This window comes from Vanacampus margaritifer, chromosome 2, assembly GCF_051991255.1.
Source record: "Vanacampus margaritifer isolate UIUO_Vmar chromosome 2, RoL_Vmar_1.0, whole genome shotgun sequence".
In the NCBI taxonomy this organism is placed as follows: Eukaryota; Metazoa; Chordata; class Actinopteri; order Syngnathiformes; family Syngnathidae; genus Vanacampus; species Vanacampus margaritifer.
In genome coordinates, this window is record NC_135433.1 from 35,544,164 (window position 1) to 35,568,843 (window position 24,680).

The window sequence follows — 24,680 nt, forward strand, 5'->3', positions numbered from 1 at the left end:
CACCATGACATAAATGGTTCTATTCTTCACACCTTTTGGCTTATGTTGCCGCCACGGAATAAATCATTCGTGTCATTTATGTAATATTTTGAAAAACATTCTCGTAATTTAAATATGGTATGACCACATAATGAATGGAAACGTCATTCACGGTAAGTGACGAGCACGTGAGAATTGCATGGGCCAGCCCAACCAAACTTGTACTTGAGTGTTAAGTTCTCCACGAACGAGCTCAACAATTGGGATCGCGACCGACACCCTTTCCTAAATAAAACGATTATTGCCATGGTAGCAAATGTTGCGGCATTCAGTGTGCGTGGCTCCTCTCAAACAGGCACTGAGGTGAAGAGCAGTTCAAAAGAGTCTCTGAGGGTAAACCACACACGCATGGACAAACACGCACGACTAGTGACGCGCCTCACTAACTTGACCAGGAAGAAAAGGGTCATGTGATCAGTCCTGACTGACTCTGCGAGAAGATGCATGGCACTTGACCCAACTGTACAATTCTGGAGGGGAAAACATAAACATCGCAGTGTGATGAAGCCGCACAAATGTGCAAAAATACAAACGTGGGCTTGACATGGCAAAGCAATAACAAACAGCAGAATATTAAAAGTATAAGAGTTCTTTAAGCAGCTATCAAATTAACTCATTCACTGCCAGTGTCGGCTATAGATGTCGAAAATTCATTTGAATCCCCCCCCCCCCCCATTTTTGTTAAACAAGAGTATGAAAACCTAGATTTTTTAAAATTGTATTAGAACATATATAAAATGTGTGATTAATGAGTTAACTAGTGAAGTCATGCGATTAATTACGATAAAAAAATGTTTTTATCACCTGACGGCTCAATTTTTTATAATCTTTTCTTTAAAAAAAAAAACGGTTATCAAAAATTTTAAAAAATAATATTTTTTAAAGAAAATATTAAAAATTAGTGGCATCAGGCAATTTTTTTTTAAAAAATTTGCTATCGTAATTAATTGCATGACTTGACGAGTTAACTCATGATTAATCACAAATTTTATATATGTTCAAAATGTACCCCCCCAAAAAAAATTCTAGGTTTTCATACTCTTTACAAAAAAATACAAAAAAAAGTTAAACTAATAGAAATTGTTCAAATGAATTTTTGACGTCTATAGCTGTCAATGGCACTGAATGAGTTAATAAAAGCTATAACGCAATACTAACTATCAGATGAACACCTGTTCAACAAAAGCTCATTAAAAGTAGTTCATAGTTTGGCAACTAATCAAAATGGAGCAACCAAAAGAATAAATGGCACATTTGAGTTTCAAGATTAAAACCACCACACACAAAAAAAGCAGAAAAACTTGCAGCTGGGATCGTCAGGCTCACGGTTACAAATCAACTCGCTGAATGGAAAACAATGAAAGCAGAAAAGTCATGACGACATGATGGCACAGGCATCCAGAAAGAAAAACAAACACCACAGAGACGTTGGATGATTTTTTTTTAAAATGCAGGGAAAATGCGATATAATGATTCTTGTGTGTCCGCTCAAACGCACATTATGTGTGAAAACAGTGGAGCACTCAGGGAATATGCCATGTAGAAAATATTGTAGTTTGCGTAGAAACGACACACACACACAAGGCACTTCATTCTATAAAAAAAAGTCAGTCCTTTCCGCGACCACAAACTGCCTGCATAGCGACAACACAAGGACAAAATCCGACCTTTGTGGTGGTTCCACGTTACAAGTTTCAGACAAAAAGACAAGTTGATTTTTTTCTCACTTTTTTTGGTTTGAAGCACTTAACCAAATAGTAAAACTTCGTTTTCGGTTTGAAAATCAAGAATTTGTCCCCAAATGGTGTCAACTTGAAGTCGTCTCACGAGTACTCGAGTTGTATTAAAACCAGTGCTCCTGGGTTATTAAGTGTATTTCTTATCATTTTGGGATGGCACGCCGAATGCAGCCAGCCACCAGGACACGAGAGCACGATTGGGAGGGGCCAGACTCCCGGCACCCGCGGCACCCCAGTCGTGAGACGTGTTGAAGAGAGAAAGGTCAAAAGAGGAGGACGTGGAGCGCAGATGTGCTGCTGGGTCCTGCTACCTGCCTCTCAGATTCTGGAGGACCCCGTAAACCTCCTCTTCTTTGCTGAGTCCCTCAAAGAACGGCAGCAGGTCCAGCAGCTCCGTGTCGTTCATGTCATCAAACCAGGACTGGACCGGGACCTGCGGAGACAATTGCGCAAGGGGTTCCCTCATTTTTTTTCAAACATCAAACATTTCCAACATCCAATAAGCACACAGTGAGTTTTCATCCACCGTCACCGCTTTTCACATCATAACAGAATTATTGTAGTTTATAGTACAGTGGTGTAGAAATGGGCTTCATCATGCTCAGAGATGTTTACGTCGTTTTACTACCTGAGGGGAGCAAAATATTAGATCAAGCAACTTTTTTTTAACAGTATAAAACATAGGGGTGCGGCCAAAAAATCGATTCTCTTAAGAATCGCGATTCTCATGTAGTACGATTCAGAATCGATTTTAACTCTTTTACTGCCAAAGACGGTAAATGACGTTCTGCAAAAACTACGGAGGAGCGCCAAAGACGTTAAAAGACGTCCACCCATTTTTTTTTTTTGGAAACGGGTAGAGGGAACCCTTCCGCATCTGTGGTGAAAGTTTCCAGCAAGTCTGTTGTGCCTAATGACTATTTTTGGCCCCTAGAGGGCAGCGATGACTCTCTTTTGACAAGATTGGATGGGCGTCAGTAGAAGACGTGAGGCGGAGCTAGAGTGTTGAGGGGACATTGGCTGAAGAAGCCATAATGGCGGCCGCTTGCAAGCAGCTCACGGTCGAGCCGTTTTTTTCAAAGACATCGACCAACGATAAAGAGCACATTGATGACGACGATGATCATCATCGATGATGATGATGGTGACTCCGAGGTTGACGCCGAAGTTGGAAGCGCTGACGCGGCGGCTATGACGACGTTATAAAGGTTCACGGGCGAGCGATGCTGATACCGGAAAACACGGAGCACAACGCTCAGGCGGACGTTCAATCGGACGACGAAGAGTGCCCCGAGTCCAATGCATATTCATCGGAGGAGTGGGTACAGTCTGCTACTTGCTATTCCCCGGAAAAAAAGGCCGTCAAGAAAGTGTAACGTTTGCACACGAAACGGACAAATGTGAAAGTGAAAGTAAACTGTTGTGCGAGTCCAGCGGCGTGTCCTTGCACGCAGGAGAGCGTTACAAAAAGAAAAAAAGTATTTGAAACATCCACATAATTGTAAGTAGTACCACAGTTGCACACATTTGTAAATAGTTTGCAAAATTGTTTTGTCAAATTGTTACACTGTTGAATGGAAATAAACGTATTTTGCAAACTAAAAACACTTTTTCATTGTTGGTGAAAGCGTTTTACAGAAGTAAAGCACTATTTAGGTGTTTGTGGCATCATTCATGGACAAAAAGAAGTGTACAATTCACTAGAGTGCATCAAATAACATCGTTTCACAAAAAGCTCCTTTTCTCCGCTTTTTGTTTCAAAACAGAGAATTTCGGTGAAAGTAACCATTTTCTATTGTTGATTACTGAAGAACGGAATAAACAAACTTTTTTTTCTGATGAAAGATGAGACTCCAATCTTTCATTTGGTAGTATGTGTGTTTCCATAGTCCAAACACAACATTTTCTGTGGACCTTGAAAGATCAGTCAAAATGCTTAAATCGGCTGGCACTGGCGACATCCCGTTTCTGAAAACGTCTGGCAGTCAAAGAGTTAAATGTCCCAAAATCGATTTTATTTAAATATTTTTTTACTGTCTTGCCTTTGTCTGTGTGTGCCTTTATTTGGAGCGCTGTTCATGTGTTGTACCCAGTTTGGCCACTTATGGGCAGTGTGGTTCCACGCGGTCTAATACACTGTTAAGTTGTAGCCACATTAGAGAGTAGAAGGAAAAAGTCACGATCAAGTTATTCCATTAAAAGTTGTTTTTTTGCAGCGTGGAGACGTTCTTTTGAGTGATAAAAGTGCCGCGAGTAGCGTGCTAATTAGCATTAGCGAGTCAGACTGGAGTAGATCATTACAATTCCTTGCACATCTATAGATTGAAGCAAAAATCATTGTCAATCAAATCATTGTGAATAAAAAAATCATTCTTAATCGAAAATCGATTCGGAATCGAATCGCAGACCCAAAAATCAGAACCGAATCGTGAGACATTCAAAGATTCCCACCCCTAATAAAACACTGTGCAGTTCTACAACAGTGCTGTCTTCAAACATATTCATTTGACAATGTCCTCTTGTCCATGTCAATCAAAAGTCAGCATTGCTAGCATGACATTCGATAGCATCGGATTGTGAAAGTGTATCCAGTTTTAAAATGACTGGTGAGTGTATAGCGCCATCTTTAGGCATCACTCTTCCCTTGTTCATTCAACTGTTTGTTTGACCAAAACTATATTCATTTATCAATTTGAATATTTAAAAAAAAAAAAAAGAAGAAGAAGAAAAGAACAGTGTGGTAGCAAGTTGGCATTAAAGGAGAAATCAACCCAAACATTTTCTTTACAATAAAAAGTTTTATGTGCACCTTCTAGTCTAAAAATGGCATTCTGGTTAATATTGTGTTTGTGGAATATAAAGCAAGCAGGAAAATCCAGCTGTTTTTACCCATGTCAGGGCGACACTTCATCTTTCACCATCTCACCGGGTCACCTGTTTTCTGAAGCTGAGCTGTGATTGGCTGTAACCTGAGCTCTGAGCAAAATTTTCACTTGACAGCAAATGACCAAATGGCCGCCCCCTGAGATGGATAAAAATGAGTGGATTTTGTTGCTTAACTCATATTCCACAAACACAATATTAATCAGAATGCCGTTTTTAGATTAGTGGAGCTGCATAGAACATATTGAAACATATTTTTAATTCCCCTTAAAAAATGTTGTGTTTTCCATGAAAAATTTGGGAAAATGGAAGCAATTGGGGATTTTTTTTTTTCTTAAGAAAAACATAAAAATACGCAAAATAGCGGGTGCTGAGGTGCAAGTATGTGGGTGTTCACTGTACTGCGAACTAATACCAGCTTCAATGATCAGCCTCCTTGACTACTAATAATGGATATCGTACTGGTGTTGGAAAAAAAGGGTAATCATTCTTGTAATGTTTGAATAAGGGATACGCGAGTACCGTCGGTATCAGGATGATACCTGGCCTTATTTCATGGAATCTGTACTCATGAATTTTTGCGATTTTATGATCATGAACTAGAAATGAGAAGAATACAAAATTGCCATTCATTTTAAGGACATTTAAGGAAATGTGCTATCGCGGGATATACAGCTCTTGCTCATTACAACTTGTAGTGGTATCGGTAGTTAGTATCTGGATAAAAAAAAGTGGTATCGAAAATCCCTAGTTCTGAATTCCTTTGATGCCATGTCATCTTGTTGTTGAGACAGCAAACTAAATAAACAAGACTTGCTCTGTTGCGTGCAGCCAAGTAGTGCACTCCGTATAGCCTCAGTTGCTTCAAAACAAACTGAAGTATGCAATCATCTGGAATCAAAACTTCAGTATTGACACTTAATTGTGAATCGTTTTGGTTCTGTTAAAACAAACATCAATTGGTGTGATGTAAATGTGTGACCGGTCCTTCACCAAACAATAATTGCAGACCAATTTTGGTAGATTGTGCTACAGTTGGAAACATCGTCAACGGTATCTTCCGTGGTAACCCAGATTGAACACCTGGCACGGTGTAAAAATATTCTGTGACATCTCAGCAAAAGAAAAAAAAAGTGTGATAAAAAAAAATACTTTGGTCTAGACCAGAACACCAAATTACAAGTGTGAACCCGTTCAAAGACATTTCAAACCTTCAAGTGGTACAACTGTTTTGTTTTTATCACGACTTGCCCTCTACTGTGGCCACAATTTTTTTTCTTCTTCTTTGGTCCCACACAACCGTTTGATTGGTCTCGGCTGTAAAACTGACAGATTTTTTTTTTCATTTTTAGTTTGACATGGTTACAACCACAAATTACAGTTTGCAGATGTATTTTTAACTCAATTTTTCGGCTCGAACCATTAAGTCATAGTGGATGGGGGAAGCACTGGCATACTATTGAAAATAATGGATGGTGTATTAGCATTCCGGTAAGCAACTCACAGCGTTTTCCGGGTGAAAGATGTACGAGGCGGGCGAGTTGTCAACAATGATGACGTCGCTGAGCTCCCGCCCGAGCCGGCTCAGGTCCTTAACGTAGTTGCCTCTGTGGAACACGCAGGACTCTCTGAAGAGACGCGCTCTGAACACGCCCCACTGGTCCAGCAGGTCTGCCACGGGGTCCGCGTACTATCAAAGCCACATCAAAACAAACGGGCAGTTAGGATGCTGGGAAGACAAATATGAACCATGTCGTCCTCAAGTTACCCAGCTTTTAGAAAACGGCTTCACAAGGCAGTACAGTACGCCTAAAACACTACACACACAATAGCTAGAGGATACAAAGTAGACCTTGTCTATGTCAGGGGTCTGCAACCTGTGGCTCTCCCGTGGCTCCCCGAGGATCTCACCAAAAATATGTTTTGTCTTGTTTTTTTACATTTAATTTTTTTGGGGGTTAAAATATTCTACACATGAATGAATGATTCAGAATAATTAAATATTCAAAAAATGTGTGGAAGTTGTCAGAAAAAGAGAGACAAAAGTTAGGTTTAAAAATGACCTAACAATCTCCTAAAGGTGACCATAAAAAAAGGAAAAGCAGAAAATTACCATAAAAGAAAAATGAATAAAAAGGTAGATTTTTTTTCTTCAAAAAGTAGCCATAAAATGTACAAAAACAAAAGAAGAAAGGCAAAAAAAATCACCATAAAATTGGGGAAATTGATTTAAAAAGAAAAAAAGGCAGAGAAGGGAGTAGTGTCCAAAAACAAAAGAAGAAATCCCCCAAATTACCATAAAATGTTCACAAAATTGTCAAAAATGTCAATTAATTGATAGCAAAAAGGCAGAAAAAATTGTCAAAAATTGCCATAAAAAAAAGAAAAGAAGAAGAAGCGAGGCAGAAAATCCCCTTAATGTCCATAAAATTGCCTGAAATTTGGCAGAAAGGCAGAAAAGTATATAAAAAAAAATGTATGAAAAATTACTACAAAAAAAGAAGGAATTTTTTTAAATTTTTTGTGTGCTGCTTGAATTGGCTCTTGGGCCCTCATTACATTACACTAACACTAACACAGTTTCTTTCGTCACCAACTTCAAATGTTTTGCAGCTCCAGACACATTTTTTATGTGATTTAGTTGGCTTAAAATGGCTCTTTTTCAAGGAAAGGTTGTTGACCCCTGGTCTATGTCTTCACAGGATCGGGTTCTGTAATATTCTGGAACACTTCTAGAATTTCACATTAGTTTCCCCCCCCCCCCCCCCCCCACACTAAACACTTACCCACTTATAACTGGCAGGAGACATAAAAACAGAAGAAGTGTGAAAGGTTGAGAGGGCAAAAGAAAACGACCGTGACTGACTTGTAAGTAAAAGCCAAGTGGCAGTCGTGTCTCGGTCTAAACGCACCTTTGCAAGACTGGCTGTGAAGAGCACACATTCAAACAACTCTCCCATCTTTTGAAGGAACTCGTCCACATGCGGGCGTTTGAGCACATACACCTGCATGAAGGCAAATCGTGAGTATCACATAAGGGAGGAGGCAACCACTTGAGTGCATTTCAGAGAGCATCCAAACCACTGCCGCCACGTCATCCACTCCATTTTGAAGTTGAGGCGGTCACCTAGTGCAAGTAATCATGAATAGGCCAACCAGGATAAACACAACCTATCCTGGATTACTTGAATCAGATAACAACCATGTCTTGTGGCTGGCGTCATGGGTGCGCGTGACGAAATCAAACCCAAATCAAGGCATATCACTGTGAGGGAATTACCTGATGAACTGTGCCATCGATCTCCACTGGAACAATGAAATCGGCGTTGCTGATTGGCTGTGAGCGGAACAAAACGGCAGCACATGAGTGATCAAATGTACCGTTGGTGACCAGCAGAGGTCCTACATCTCTGAAATGATGTGACAGGCTGAACATGGTTTTCAGTCTCTTTCATGAGAAAGAAAATGGTTGCTTCTAGTACCTCTCTAGTAATCTAATCTCAATGAAAGCCTGAGGCGGAAACTATGCTGCTATAGACCTGATTAAATATATAAAAAATTAACAGGAATTGGAGAATTTGGAGCAGTGAGATATCCTGGAGTATATAAAAAAAAAACACCATAGAAATTAGTTTTTTGTCTAGTACCTGGCGATTCGATTTGTATCACGATTCATAGGTCACGATTCGATACCGATTAATCCCGATACGAATCTATAAATTGATTATTGCGATTTTTTTTTACTCAAATTTAGAAAATACTCATCAGTAAATTGTACATGTACACTGTAAGATTGGTATGAAAATGTATTTATTTATCTGAAAATTCAGGCTTATAACTGAGCCACTGCATTTAACAAACAGGTTGCAGTCTGTTTCATGTTTGAATAAAATATTAAGGCTTAATGTTCCATTAATATAACATTCTTCCATGCTTAATGTGTGAATCCGAACCCTAAGTAAGACGTTTTGTTGAATATTCTCATAAAAAATTGATGTTTAAAAATGGAATCGGCCGCATATCGAATCGATTCGAGAATTGCGCACTGTAATATCACGATATATTGCCGAATTGATTTTTTCTAACACCCCTAATAGAAATGATTGTTACAGCTATATTGGATGCAAAGTGCTTGAAACCTGATTGTTAATTCATTCCATCATTACATCCTTTTTCTTTTCAACCCTGTAATATTTCCTTTGCTGAGCTTTGTTTAGACAGTGACTGAAAGGGTTAACAATTTTGTGGGGTTTTAGCTTTAAGTAAAAGAATTATGCTCTGGTCAATGTGTACATCGTGACTTTTGCAAGTAAAAATGCACTTGCATGACATTCAGTGGGAAACAAACCTCTTTTTTTCTGGACACATTACATACAAATGAAGCCCTCTCTGACAACGTACATCAAAACAATCTTCATAAAGGCAGAATGTGCTCTTGTATTGGATATCATGACATTGTGCGTGTGTTCACAATGTTGCGTCTGCTCGGTGTTACCTTAAATGAGCTGTGGACAAGTGTTTCGTCCAAGTCGATCACAACACACTTTTTACCGTAGTCCGATATTTTCATCTCAGGTAGGAGGTATTTGGCTGGTGGCTGCATGGAAGAAAAGACAGACAGCATCTGATTTACTTTATGAAAGTGGGGAAGTTGTGAGTGACGGAGAGAGACAAGCAGATGCAAAACAGTCACAAGAAAAATAATTTGCATCAATTATTTAATGTGCACCCGTTAACAGAAATGCCACTAGCATCATTTTTCTCAATTTAACATGTCCGAAATGTTTCTGTCTCCAGCAAAGGTGATTTAATGCAACCTTTCAAACATAATCGCAGAAAGAGGCCATGCAGATGTTAGCTGATGCCGAGGAGAACGTTTTGAAATGAACGGTGCTACTCTATAAGCAATCCAGGACTCCTGAATAAGAGACTGTCTTTAATGTTTTACTTTCAAATAGCTTCTTGTGCTGCTAATTTCTACACTGATGAGAGCAGCATCGCAACTCAATAGCTTACTTGATGGATCTTACCTGGCAAACCTCAATAGTAAAGCATAAATGGACTTCAAAAGTTAGCGCAGACCGAGAAACCAAGGCACTATTTAAATTCACAGGTGCTTAAGGGTAGTTGGTATGGAGGGCCAAAGCTGCCATAAACAAACAAACAAGTAAATAAATAAATAAATATCAATTTTAAATGTCCCAAAATCAATTTTATTTAAATTATTTTCTAGTGTCTTGCCCTTGTTTGTGTGTGTCTTTATTGGGAGCGCTGTTCATGTTGTACACAATTTGGCCACTTAGGGGCAGTGTGGTTTCCGCGTGTTCTGATACACTGTAGTTGTAGCCATATTAGAAAGTAGAAGGAAAAAGTCACGATCAAATTATTCCAATAAACCTTGTTTTTTTGCCGCGTAGGAAGAGCATGTCGGTGAGTAATTTTAAGATGCTTCTCTATATACATTCCTGAAGCGTTTTGTATGAATAGCCGTTCTTTCGAGCGATAAAAGTGCCGCAAGTAGCGCGCTAATTAGCATTAGTGAGTCAGACTGGAGTAGATCTCGACGATTCTTGCACATCTATAAATTGAAGCCGAAATCATTGTCAATCAAATCATTGTGAATCAAAAAGTGTTCAGAAACGAAAATCGATTCCGAATCGAATCGCAGACCCCAAAATCGGAATCGAATCGCGAAATAGTCAAAGATTCCCACCCCTAATAATAATAATAATAATAATATATACAGTATAGAATATCAATCACGTGGTTGCTGATCCGATTGGAATCGGATGTTGTCTCCCAATCAGGACTTATTTTTTATAACTTATTATTATATCTGGAGACACTTAATTTTTCCACACAGTGTGTGCGGCATGGCGTCACTTTGGTATAGTGACACTAAGAATGCCATCGAGCAGCGGGGCTAAACAAGGAAATGGCGCCGAGGTATTTGGAAGTAGATGATAATAAGTTATCATCTTTAACGTGGAAAGCGGAGACAGTGCGACTTGCACTGTGTGCAATGTGAGCATTTCTTGCGCAAAAAGGATATATAGAAGATGCATTGCTTCCTCGCTGCACTTCATTAACGGGCAGTCAAGCAGCCTGGAGACTTGGACGTGCTTCGTGCCATCCTCGCGAATCCAGCTACGGTGCCTGCGCCGGCGACTCTGGCGTCTGGACGCCCTTCGAAGGGAGCCCGGTGCCTAGCCTAGCGCGAATTGGAAGGGTCGGACGTCCTAGCGGGGCCGGCAGTCTAGACTGGTGCGAGTCCAGCCCCAAAGTCATGATATAGTAAGATTAAATACACTTTGCTTGCTTGCTCTTCAAGTGCAGCCTTTTGTTTGTTGTGAAGTTAGCTTGTTTCACACATATATACATTATTTTTTCTTTCTTAAGTAAAACAATCTTAGGTTAGGTTAAGTAGCATGTTTTATAACGGCTATATATATATATATATATATTTTTTTTTTCACATATATTCTTATATTTATTTTGGGGGAATCTCAGATTTTATTTATGGATTGATTTACTTTTTTAATTTTTTATTATTTATTGATTGATATTTTACTTGTTTTTATTTCCATTTTTATTTTTTATTTAATTTAATTTTTGAATTACATTTTGTATATTCATTTTTGTTTTTCACCTGGCTTTATATATTTATTTTAGGGTCATTTTTGGTCCTCCATAGTTTCAGATTGAATATACTGAAAGTGAACGGCAACATAGCAGCAGAGCTGAGGCTCTCCAAGGAGCACTGGAGCCCACACAGGCCCAACATACCAGCCAGCACTAGCCCACACAGGGCTGCATGCAAAGGGAAAGAAAAAAAAAAGGCAATACATACACTAGCGACAGGGAGGACCTCGACCTGGTCAGACTACAACACAGTAGACAGACACATGTACAAAATGAGACGGTGGGTAAACGGACAAAACGGTCCATGAAGATGAAGAAAAGACAAATACTGTCAACACATAAAAATGTATTAAAAAAAAAAAAAGTGTTCATAGACATAAATGGGAGCGTTAATATGTACGACGAATTTTTCAGGGAAACTGCTCACTTTGGGTGGTGATCCGTTCTCCTCAGGTGGAGGTTGAGGCAGATTGGATGTGTTGCTATTGGTTGCGGGCGGTTCAACATTGTAGTTGCGGAAGCAGCAGAAGAATGTGCTGAAGATGCTCCGACTCCTCTGCTTCTTAAGGCTGCTGTTGGACTGGGATGCTAACAACCAAAAAAAGAAAGGACACAGCAATAAGTCAAGATAACGTCACTCAAACTGTCATGACAGCTGTGTGTTAAATCCATGGACAAATATTGCGTTCTCAAAAGGTAAAGTAATAGTGGTGCTCGTCACCAAACTTCAACAGTTATTATGTGAATTACTGAACACTTTACAGCATGCGGCCAGATCGGCAGGCCACCTTTTGTGGTCCACCAAAGCAAATCAAGTGTGTGTACTTCATGTTATTGTACTTAACTGTAAATAAACTATGTAATAAATAGCATGGGAAATTCAAGTTTCTTGCATATTCATTGTGCATTCTGCAGCCATACCTTTACTGCATTGTAAGTATGCGCACATTCAAATCGTAAATAAGCATCTCCTTAATCCCTTTTGTCATATTTATTTGATCTTATTTTGTTTTGTTTTTGCAAGTTTGGGGACATACTGGACTAATCTGAGACCCCAGATATCTATTTTGTGACATAAATACAGACATTGTTAACTTTTCAAGGGTAAGAATGTATAAACAAATCAAATGTGGACACCCACTTAGAACTAGGATGTGGCTGCATTCACAATGAACCAATCACATTCAAACTCATTACATGGCAGGGAGTCAGCAAGGAAAGGCAACTTTCTATCGCACGTTTCGTACACAAGGCAACTCAATGTGCTTCATACAAACAAAAGCACAACGTCACAAAAAAGAAAAGCTATGGTATTCACAAAGTAAAGAGAACAAAAATTCCTTATTGACAACATTTAAACGCATTTACAAACACAAGATTTGAAGTCATTTAAAAGCGAAAGAAATAGTGACATTGATTTTAACTCATTCACTGCCATAAATTCATTTGAACTATTTTGAATAGTTAAATATTTTTTTCTACTTTTGTTAGCAACAGTAAGAAAACATAGTTTTTTTATTGTACATTTGGAACAGATATAAAATTTGTGATTAATAGTGAGTTAACTAGTGAAGTCATGTGATTAATTACAATTAAAAATTGTAATCACCTGACGCCCAAAATTTTCTATAAAATTTATTCTTAAAAAAAAAAGATTATTAAAAATTAGGGGCGTCAGGCAATTAATGTTAGTAATCGTAATTAATCAGACTAACTTCACTAGTTAACTCACGATTAATCACAAATGTTATATCTGTTCCAAATGTACAATATTTTCCCCCCTAAGTTTTCATACTCTTGCTAACAAAAGTAAGAACAAATGTTAAACTAATAGAAATAGTTCAAATGATTTTTTGACATCTATAGCCGTCAATGGCAGTGAATGAGATAAGGATGCTTAAAAGACCTTAATTAATCAAAGGTATGGGGGTGGTGAAGTCGTTTTGAACCTCTCTGTTTTCCTTAGCAACAGATTCAAACCAACATTAAAACCGTTAAGAAGTCATGTTGAGCCTCTAACTGTCAATGGAAAAACGAGCTGTATGTCGCATGCAGTTCAACACTTGTATGATGACATTCGACAGCTTTGGCAACACGACAAACGTAATTACTCCCACACTGCCAGCTGTACAACTGCATGGCAATCATGACGCATTCTATTTATTTACATTAACCACTTGTCTAAACAACACTACACATCTTCAAGTGGGCTTATTCTTACCTATGTGTACGTCAGCGGCATCCACACTTAACAAATAAGTGCAACTCATAAGAGCAAATTCATTAAATACATAAAATGTCCTGTTAAAAATAGCCTAAATGGGGTTTAAAGTTGGGTCAAGAAAAAGTTGGAAAAACAATTTTTGCTTTTTTTGTGTGTGTGTGTGTTGGCCATAAATTACAATACCACGCAACTTGTCAGAGAAGAGCTAACCAGACTTTAGTTCAGAGCATGAAACGAATTGAAATTAACTCTGAGCGTGGGTTTTTCTTGGTTTGGGATTTTGTGGCTTTAAAAAAAAAAAACAAGCAGAGGGAAAAGAAGAGAGCGAGATTAAATGGAGTGGACTCCCAATAGTAATGCTTACATTCCAATATATCGATTGTTTTTGCAGCAACTGTTCAAAAGTTGGATTAAAATGTTATTCCTGTGAGAAGAGGAAGCCAAATGAGGGTCGTCTGGACAAACAAGTGAATAAGTTCATGCTACAGCATCTTTAAGTCAATCCTCACATGGATGGTAAGAAAACAGGTGCTTATAAAGTGACAATACATATATGAAACAAATCTGTTTCCAAGTATTAAACAAGTGTATTTTAAACACACACACAAAAACAGCCCCGGTGAACAAACACGTAATAGTCAACTGTGCCTCTCTTGACCCGAATGAAATTTGTACGGGTACAAGTAGCATGTGTGGTTAATTGTAGGGATGGGTAAACATCGATGTCAGACATCGCTATCGTTTGAGCCGATACTGGCTTTGTCTCAATGTATTCGATACCCACTACGGTGGCCGATACCAGCCACTGATACCAAGGCGCCCTCAGCTGGCGCCGGTATGAGTTGTTTACGTTTTTATATCCCGCCCCCCTAAAGAGGTTGCTAATTGCCTTTAGGAATAATGACTACCGCCGCCGATGGTACGGAGGGGAATTACTTCCCGCGCATGCGCAGAAAGTACGTAATAGTCGGTGTCGGTGCGGTGTGTATTTACGTCATTTTTCTACGCGACGTGCTGACGTCTGGGCCGACGCCACAGGGGGTAGGCGTTGGCCACATTTGGCCGATGTTGGATTGGTGTATCTAGGCCTTAAGATACGTGCTCTCAAAGAGTTCATAGTGTTTTGCTACTGTATTGCATGCATATTTGTTACATAAGGGTGTTTGATTTCTTTGTTGCATTGTATAAAAAGCTTTTAGCTCTTTCACACTATCAAGGGCTCTTGACACACAGGAGGCGGCAAAAGACAGCAGAATGCGAACCTCATTGCCTCCCAGGTGGACGCGATAAGCAGTCGCGACGGCGGTGACGGCAGATGTCGCCCACTTATGTAGCTTGTTTATAACAGATTTAATTGGTTATTAAATTGGAGGGAATCTAAGCATTTTTATAGTAAACATCATCCATCCATCCATCCATCCATTTTCTTGGCCGCTTTTCCTCACTAGGGTCGCGGGGGTGCTGGAGCCTATCCCAGCTGGCTTCGGGCAGTAGGCGGGGTACACCCTGAACTGGTTGCCAGCCAATCGCAGGGCACACAGAGACGAACAACCACACTCACATTCACACCTAGGGACAATTTGGAGAGTTCAATTAACCTGCCATGCATGTTTTTGGAATGTGGGAGGAAACCGGAGTACCCGGTGAAAACCCACGCAAGCACGGGGAGAACATGCAAACTCCACCCAGGAAGGCCGAAGCCCGGACTCGATCTCACGTCCTCTGCACTGGGAGGCGGACGTGCTAACCAGTCAGCCACCGTGCTGCCTAGTAAACATCATCATTGTCATTATTATTATTAATAATGTTATTGTATACGATGGGCTGTACCCTAAAAGTTGGATGCTAATATTATTTTAGCTGTTGCATAAACACTGTCAACGTAAGCAATGGTACAGTACAGTTTGTGCAAGAACGGCACGCACTGCTACGCAAACGACAGCCGGATAATTCACGCAAATAATAATGATGACAAGGATGATGCATCCCACTTGAATGACTATGACATAGATATCCATCATGAAATCGGGTCCGATGGTTGACACGGGCGCCACTTCACACATAAGTGATCTAAGGAAGTTCAAAGTGTTCGATAACTGTTTCCAAGCCGAGACACGGCATAAGATGCAATGGAGGAGCAAAACACAGGGAAGTGTGCCTGATGGACAACAACGGGCAATGGCAAAAACTAAGTAACGTGTCATTTCCCACCTTTCCTTTGCACAGGACATCTTCCCTATGCAAGCAGTTACATTCAGTAGTGTGACAGTCATCTTCAAAAAAGGACATGATGTTCTAAGACACGTGGATGGGACAAAAATTCCACATTCACAAACAACAGACTGTACTATTTACACGCTGAATGGTGATAATGATGACCAATGCAAAAGGTGTTGTGACATGTCATGCATGTCATGAGATCATGGGTCGTTGCAATTATGCTGATATTCAATGGTTGAAAGAAGTTGCTGGTGGCATGGTGATTAAAAGGGTAAAATTGACAAAGCGTTATTACGGTGGGGTGTGTGCATAAAGCACCGTATGGGAAGGTTAAATGCATCCGATCTGACAAACAGACCGTTTTTGCAACCTTGCTCTGCAAGCTGAATTCTCGCGGTATTCATAAATTCACCAACTCCCGAGAATACATCTTGTGCCAAGCCTGATGATCACAAAGTAACATTGTGTTTGGGGGCGGGCCATGCAGCTGTGATCAACCCAGAAAGCGCTGATGACCTGGTACAGAACAGCGCAAACCAATATGCACCAGACGTTTGGCGTGAGCTCAAAGGTCACAGTGTCACTTACCCCAAATGACACCTGACCTGAGCAGCCAAACACACGCTGCTGAAACAGAATTAAAACCAACGGCACCTGAAGTGAGTGACCAAACAGACAGGTGAAACGGAACAATCCTTCCAGAAAGAAATCAGGGTATTTAAGTGAATATGTATGGTGAAGGTGAGAAAAGTGACGATCTGGTAGTCAATCTAGACTACAGTTATCAGTTAATGTTTAACCTTAACGTACAGCGAGGCCACGACCTCATCCAACGCACGGGATGGGTCGATGCGATGGCTGATGAGATGCAGTCGCTAAGAGACAACACATTTACCCATAACAACTTATCCAGGTGTAAGAAAGCAGTGGTTGGGCGTGGGTAGATTTGGTGCAAACCGTGTATGCACTTAAAGGTGATATAGGACGTGACAAATATAAATGGGTGTAGATTATGAAGAGCCATTTTCACCCACTGCAAATCTGACCAACAATGTGCTAATGCAGAAAGCGGTACAAGATAACATGATTTTTCAGACAGACGCCAAAGTCAGCATATTTGAACGCACCAATCTACTGTAAAATTTACAATCACGGGGCTATGACGCCAAATCAAGCTCAGAACGCCAATTGACATGCAAGTTGGACTCAAACAGTCCGGCAGAAATTGGAAGAAAATGCTGCATGAGTATTTGGACAAAAAAATAAAAAATAAAAATTCTAGGTCATTCTGCTCTCCAAGCACCAGCCCCTACCAACCCGAGAAAACGAGCGGGTGCTCACTTTATGACGTCATCAGGTGCAGACCCGCCCTTGCACCGCCTCTGCGGACTAAACACACGCCCACTTTCTATCCATGCGCGCAGGATAGTGATAAAAGTAGCCTTTATCAGTAAACATTCCATCCAAATCAATTCAAAGCAATCAATTATCCCCCTTCACATTTGCAATGACAATTGGCTGTCTTAAATTCCCAAAGGGTGGCTGACACTTGTTTAAACTACAAGTAAAATGTGTGTGCTGTTGAACCTTTCTGAAAGAACGGTGTAGTGCATAGGTGTCAAACTCCGGTCCTCGAGGTTTCCCTCTTCCAACTGATTCGGCGATTGTACTGCAAGCGCTGGCCGGGTCTTGCGTGGCCACTCGGAGGAGCTCGAACGCAGCGCTCCAGAGTTTTGTGGGCGCAGCAGCCAGCTTAGATTGAGAAGGGTGCGGCAAGTACCACACGGCGAGAGGCGGAGTTTTACTGAACCGGCTGTTTTACTTCCGCGTTGAAAAAATAGCCAGCAAAAGACCTAATATTTCCTAAAAAATTACATAGCAAAGGTGTCAAAGGTAAGGTATAATCATATGCCTATAGTTAGATGTGGAAGGGCTTAAAAAAACAAGACACATCCCCTTTATTTGATTGGTTTGAAGGGATGTTTGTTTTCATTCCTGTTGTGAGATGAAATAAATCATTCATTCAAACGTCAGAAGTTCCATCATGTTTGACAAATGTTTGACAGCAAAAAAAGATCCTTGACTATTTTCACAATCCGCCTACGTTCCTGTGACTGCGTAGGAGGTGCGTGTGTGTGTGTGTACTGTATCATGAGAGTGAAGGCATGATATAAGTGCCACTCCATGTCACACGCACATTTGAAGCCTCGTGAACCACTATGAGAGTCTCAACTTTAAATAGCTGCCCCTCCTCCAATTTCATTCTCACATGCAACATTTTAACAAAGACCAAAGAAGATCAACAAACACCCTAAGCGCCCGCTAACTTCTATCAACATGATTTTCTGTAAATGTAACACCATATAAAATGTTTCCAAGAAAAGGGTCATTGTAACTCGTGAGTAGCTAAGCTGGGCCCTGTGGTCATAGCGTTGCATTAGCCAACAGGGCAGGGAGTCTATATTTAGGCTCATGCTGTTGGGCAACTATGTAGCCACATGTCATATAACATTCAGTGGAGAAGCAAAGGTGCTCAGATTTTGTCCAGACCCCTTGGAGCCGGTTCAATTGAAGGAAGTCTACCTGTTAAATTCCTCTGGAACAGCTGTTGGGATGGGCTCCTTGTCAAGTGATTTGCAGTAGATAAGCAAAGACAAAACAGTGACTCAGTGCATACTAGTAAACTTAAAGCTCAGCAATCTCACAACAGACATGTTTATTTTGCATTTGCACACGTTTTCCTTTTAAAAAGTTACTGCAACTAGCAGAGGTGCTTGCTCATACAGCCCCACCTGATCAGCTGAGAATCACAGTACATACTACATCAGCAACAAAATCTACCGTGGCAACTCTTCCAGGCATTCTTCCATCCCAAATAAATATGCTTGAAATTAAATGACCAATAACATTCCATAGTCAAATAAATATACATATCAAATGACCAAGAAAGGATCTCTGCAACAACTTTGATAAGCGCAAATACAACACTGCTCGCACAACTTTCTCACTAGTTTTAAGTAGTGTTTGCCTTTTCAGACTATTTTACACAAGATGCAGAACCTTAAGAGATGATCGGGCATTTATCAGCACTCAACTTTTGTGTCATGTACACACAATTTGGCTTCTGCATTTGACCCATCACAGCGAACACACATTGTTAGTGGCACACACTTGCGCAGGGGGCCGCTTCAGTGCCCGAGGAGCAGGTTGGGGTATTGGTGTCTTGCCAGGGGTGATAGTCTTGAACTGGGGTCTCCCAAGTGGCAGTTGACGACTTGAACCACTTGGCCACAGCCACCCAGTGAATTGAAGTACAGAGTACAGTATTGGCTTTTACACAAGCATCGTTTTAGCCCTGATGCTACCTCCGAAGGTTGAAAATTGCTGTGTCGATTGTGTCCCGCCCCCTTCACTTTTAAAACTTTTTTTTTTTTAAGTATTGTTTGCTGATCATTCCTTTGATTGTTGCAGTGAAATAAACATTTAACAGAAATGGTGTGTTGGAAAAATGAAAAAATGGTTGTGTTCTGTCTTAGTTATGTACCGTATGTTGTTTATTTTCCTGCAAGCTTTCCATATGATCTGTTAGGAGCCCATCGGTGATACAGATGAGCACGGAGGTGCACACCAGTGGATAATTAGTTCCTTGTTTTAAGGCTCCCCCAGCATACCAGCAGGTTGCTGGATCATTCCTCTGATTGCAGTGTGCATTCTGGTTTTTGTCTCTTTGGGTTACAGTCTGGTCCGCCGGTTTGTGGCAGTGAGTTTGTTCTGTCTGGCATTATTCATTGTTTGTTTGTACTTCGTAATTTAAGCTCCTACCCAATTGGTAGCACCTTTCGTTCTTTTGTACTTTACAGTTTTCTTTGTCACTTTAGTTTTTTGTAATAAAGACTGTATGAGTTTTTCAACATCTTGTTGCTGCTTTGGGGGTCCAACTAATCACAGACCATGACAAAAATACACCTTAAAAGCTTGTTTAAGGGAGAGTCCAAGCACAAATAATAAGATTACAATTAGGGGTGTGTGATATGACGATATTAAATCGTTAGAAGAAATCACGATCTGTCATTTCTGTGAAATCGTCTGATCGCATGTGGCTTGTGGTGGAGGAGGCTGAAAGTGAGTTTGTTCTGAAGAGAAATTTGTCGTCCATAATATGGAACTGTTTTGGCTTCACGCCAGATGATAAAGACCAGGCGTAAATCATATGCAAAGTGTGCACGGAGCGCGTGAAGACAAGTTACGGCAACACTACGAGCGTGTTCAGCCACCTGAAATGGCAGCGCACACAATGAGAGCCAAATGGTGAAGCCAAAAACTACAAAGCAGACACAACAACTCATGCCTCCAAAACAGCAGAGCGTCAGAAGCGCTCACCAAAATCACGCCGTACATTGGATCCGCGTTACGAGCTGCCAAGTCGTAAGTTGTTTTTACCCCCCAACACCGCCATTTCTTGCATTTGCAGATTGCAGAGAAATAGTGGTGCAAAAACAAAACAAAAAAGGGCAGGCTTTTTTGTTGTTGTTGCAACAAGCGACCTCTGGTCCAGTCGTAAGTCATATTGTAGCGTTTGTGAAATGTTCAGGCTAACCAAGCAAAAAACAACAAGCTAACGTTAGCACACATAAAAAGTCTGTGTTGCATTCACGACTTGTCTAGACCATGGGAAACTACATAACCCACCACCCGCCCACAATGGTTGCTACAAAATTGTGATCTTTACTTATAAAAAGGTGCTTTTTCTTACCCACCAGCAGCAGGTTTTTCAACTTTGTTTACATGCTGCTTTATTATTTTTTCTAAACCATGATTAGCAGCCAAATTGTGCGAAAGAGATTTGCTACTTTGATTAGACTACTTGAAAACAGAAATGGGACTTTTGTAATTGTTTTACAGCTTTATATATATATATATATATATATATATATATATATATATATATATATATATATAAATATATATATATTTTTTTCTTTTTCTTTTTTTTTTTTACAGAAATTGTTTATTACCATAATCATTTTCACAAAATGTGCATTTATTCATTCATTATTTATTTATTATAATGTGCATTGAGATTAATATTACCTGTACTATTTGAACTATAACGTATAATTATGACCTCAGCTAATTAACATTATTGATGAGATTCACATGCAATTGCTCATGTTTATTCTGTATTTTCCTTCAAAAACACACACACACAAAATTAAACAGTCCAAAAAGAAAACCTTGTCTGATTATTGTTCACATGGACAAAACTATGTTCTAATGAGGCATACTGCGGCGGTTATCACTGACATAAATCTGTAAATACTTTTTTTTTTTTTTTACAAACAGCTCTGTCAGAAACATTACTTTTTGCCCGCTTCAGCCAAACACAGCTTTGTGTACTACATAGTGCATGATACTTTGCACCGCTGAGTCAATAGGAGCACATGACAATAAAGTGAATGGCCAAGCCTATTTATTTGTCACTGCTATTATTATGTACAAAAACACTACATACATATATGTACATATATATATATATATATAATGAAAAAAATGATCTCACATTACTTTTGCCTCAGGAAGGGGCACAAATGGATACAGACTTTTTACCTCTACTACGAGTACAAATCATGCAAGTCTAAAAACAAAATAAACAGGTGACATACTGACTCCAGGTGAAATTCAAAACACTTTAAGGGGAAATTAGTCAAATAATTTAGTCTCATGTCACAAAACAGTAGGGCTACAGAGGATTGAGATTTTAGCGTTACGTGTAGCTCAGGAATTTTCTAAATACTGTAGTCAACTAGTCATGGGTAGTCATTATTATCAGAAGTCATAATGTAAAAAAAAAGAAAAAAAAAAGAAGTCATAATGTCATAAACTGTCACACATGCAAATAAAATGTGACTATTGCATGTCGCTATTCATTTGTGTTGCTGTATGGTCTAATAATTGTTTATACAATTTTAATATGCTACAACTAATATACTGTTTATACACATCCCAAGACTACTTGCTGCACGGATAAGAGGTACAGAGAATGTACACCTAGGATTATATTCATTTTCAGTTTCCCTGCTTGATTTCTGAGTAATTGACATTTGTCTTCTCGTTTTTTTCCATGGGAAATCAACAATTCTTGCAACCCCACTTGAAAACTGAGTAACGTTTTAACACAACCGTTACAACTTTATTCTCGTTAATGACGCATAAGTCTGTCAGTGAGATGCTGGGCAGAGAAAGTTATAACTGCGGGGTGATGCTACGACATGCAATTACAGAAAAATGTACTGTATTCGCTATTTGGTGTCAAACCCATTCTTCAAGATCAGCATTTTAACTCCACTTAAACGGAGCAGATTTGAGTCTCAAATATTCTAGTATCAACCATGCTGACTATGCAGTGAACATATCTAGGATTTGATCTAAAACTTAAAGCGGACGAAACACTCTGCTAAATATGTTGCCAAAATAGTTTGTGTCCAAATACTATTAGTGTTACTAAGTGATATGATGTTCACGTACAGTTGGGCGCAACTAACTGCGCCAACACTACAAGTAGTTAGCGAAGCTAGCTAGTACCGTTAAGTCAATTCGCTCAACCACTTTTCTTACCTTTTTCCTGGTTGAAGGATATTATTTCCTCCTCCTTGGGATTGGAAACTTGGGTTATTATAGACATGTGGTCCATTGAGCCGGGTGGTTGTTCCGCTTTCAGACTCCTGAAATATTAGCCCGCTGATGCTTGCTCGGGCGGGAATGCTATCTGACGTGAGCTAGCTGTTTAAGCCGAGGGAGATCAGGTAGCCCACAAAAGACACACAAGCGTCCAAGGGGAGGCGTTGTGGCAGCGGGGGTAGCCAGCCAGCTAGCTCGGTGCTCAGTAAAACACTCTTAAGGACTGTCATCTATAACTCCGTGCAAAATAACCTTCCTTTGGTGGATAACCCAGGAAGCGCGTGGCTCCAAAGTAAAACAAAACGACGTTGAGTCAAACCGCTAGCTGAAGTTAACAACTAGCCTGGCTCGGTTAGCGGGTTAGCGATGAAGCTCCGATCATCCCTCCTACCCAAAAAACGAATTGATGTGCAAACGTCCGTGTCTGTTGGGGAGTCGAAAACACTTCGATGCCAGCCTTCTTGTCCAAAACATACACCAAGGCGCTGTAAACTTAGCGAGCTAACACTTGCAGTCTGACGTACTGGCCCGACATTCCCCGTGCAACATGGAGGCTGGATGTATATGGAGTTGGATCTGAAGCGGGGCCGCACGGACTCGGGTGGGAGGGGAGGGGAGGGGGCGCTTCGCCTCTGTCATGGATTCTCGATTCTGTGAGCTACTTGCGGCTCACAGCCTCACATTCGCCGAACTACGTCGCTGAAACAAACTCACACCGCCTCGAGCAGCAGTTCCCGTCATTACTGTATCAACGAATTCGAGGCCTCTTGTTAACATTGTGTTTATAACATGAAGCATTTCTCCAGAGTTCAATAGCGAAGCCGACTGTGCTGGAACGCATAAAGAAAGCTAAACAAAAATCGTGCTGCTGGATACTAAAAAGCGTTTCCAAGTTGTCGTTTCCAGTTTGAATATACTGCAGACGTGCTAGTAAACCAGTTAGTGTACAGTATATTAATAAGACAGAGAGCGCCACGTAGTGTCGTGATGATGGCACTGCGTCAAGATAGTGGGGGGAAAATATTGCTATGCCACACGTCACAACCTCGCAAAAACAGAAAAGAAAAAAGCAGTCGCTTCGCTTTCACATATTTCCCCCATGTAATTGCGACATGATAATCATACTAAATTATTCTTTATTATTACAAATTGTCATAGTGTATCCTCTATAAGGCTCTAAAAACAGCTTTACACTGCATTGGGTATAGCATTTTAATCGCACTGCATTGTATATTGTATGTAGAATCAAATCAGATACAGAACCTTTGATTGTGGGGAAATTCAGGAGTTAAATTAGCATAAGTGGTGAAAAATAATCTACATAGAATTTAATAAATATATAGTAATAAATGTTTATGCACAACTTTTTTGAAAGGTAGAGTGGCATGTTTTATTTTTTATTTTTAGGAGCAGATAGTGACAATGAATTAAAGGGACTGTGTGTAATATGTATTATTTAGTGCCATCTAGTGGTCAACTAATAGAATGCAACAATTTTGAAGTGTGCAAATTATGGTGCTTCAGAGAGACCACACTTCGCAAGGCTACAACCAATCACTACCAATTATTATCTGGAGTTAGAGACCGAGCAGGGGCAGCATGACTCGGGCAGTGGCAAGCAAGAGTGTCTAGCAAGAACTCGCTTGAGCGGCTAACAAGAGCGGCTAGCAAAAAGAACTAACTAGAGCAGCTAAAACTTGGTTTAAACTTGACGCGCCGTGAGATCAACATAGCAAAATTACGTAATTTCAGCAACCACACACCTCCACGTGGCGTTCGCATTGCCTACATTTTCCGCACTGTAGACCTACATTAATTTGTAAGCTTTGCTGACAGTCGCGCAGAAAAACATGGCGGACGAGCAAACGTTTTCTACTTCCCGATTCTTTGTTTTCATTTAGTTTGTTATATACAGTATGTGTAGTCTTTTCACCCCTAATTGTTGATGTCGATTTTTTTATTGAAAAAAATATGAAATTGTTTTCTAATTTGTGTTGTTTATATGCCGTAGCCGCTCTTCACTGTCTCCTATAGTCTGGGAGAATATCGACCACAATATAAAGGCTGCAAAACGTGTGCTCTCGCCGGGTCCGCATGTCTCATTTCACGCGTCAAGCATAACCCAACCTTAACAAGAGCGGTTAGCGGGAGAAGCTATAAAGTTATCTTTATTGATATAGCAATGGAAGAAGCTAGTAAAAAAAAATGGAGAGCAAAGCAGAGGAAGACAAGTGGCAGGAGCTCGATTCACGGGA

At 40.1% G+C, this 24,680-nt stretch overlaps 1 protein-coding gene across 2 annotated transcripts; it reads right to left on the reverse strand.

Moving 5' to 3' along the window:
* Window positions 1-723: 723 nt before the first annotated feature.
* On the reverse strand, window positions 724-23,352 carry LOC144043139 (CTD small phosphatase-like protein). Of its 2 annotated transcripts, XM_077556390.1 has the most exons (8): window positions 22,363-23,352; window positions 11,731-11,891; window positions 11,512-11,544; window positions 9,157-9,258; window positions 7,942-7,998; window positions 7,574-7,666; window positions 6,166-6,351; window positions 724-2,211 (listed from the first exon to the last, which is right to left on the reverse strand). In XM_077556390.1, exons 1-8 carry the CDS (start codon window positions 22,436-22,438, stop codon window positions 2,086-2,088), a joined length of 834 nt encoding a protein of 277 aa, XP_077412516.1. In that variant the 5' UTR covers window positions 22,439-23,352; the 3' UTR covers window positions 724-2,085. The 2 variants fall into 2 exon arrangements, with proteins under 2 accessions (XP_077412516.1, XP_077412517.1); XM_077556391.1 differs by lacking the exon at window positions 11,512-11,544 and having other exon boundaries at window positions 22,363-23,342.
* Window positions 23,353-24,680: the final 1,328 nt, after the last annotated feature.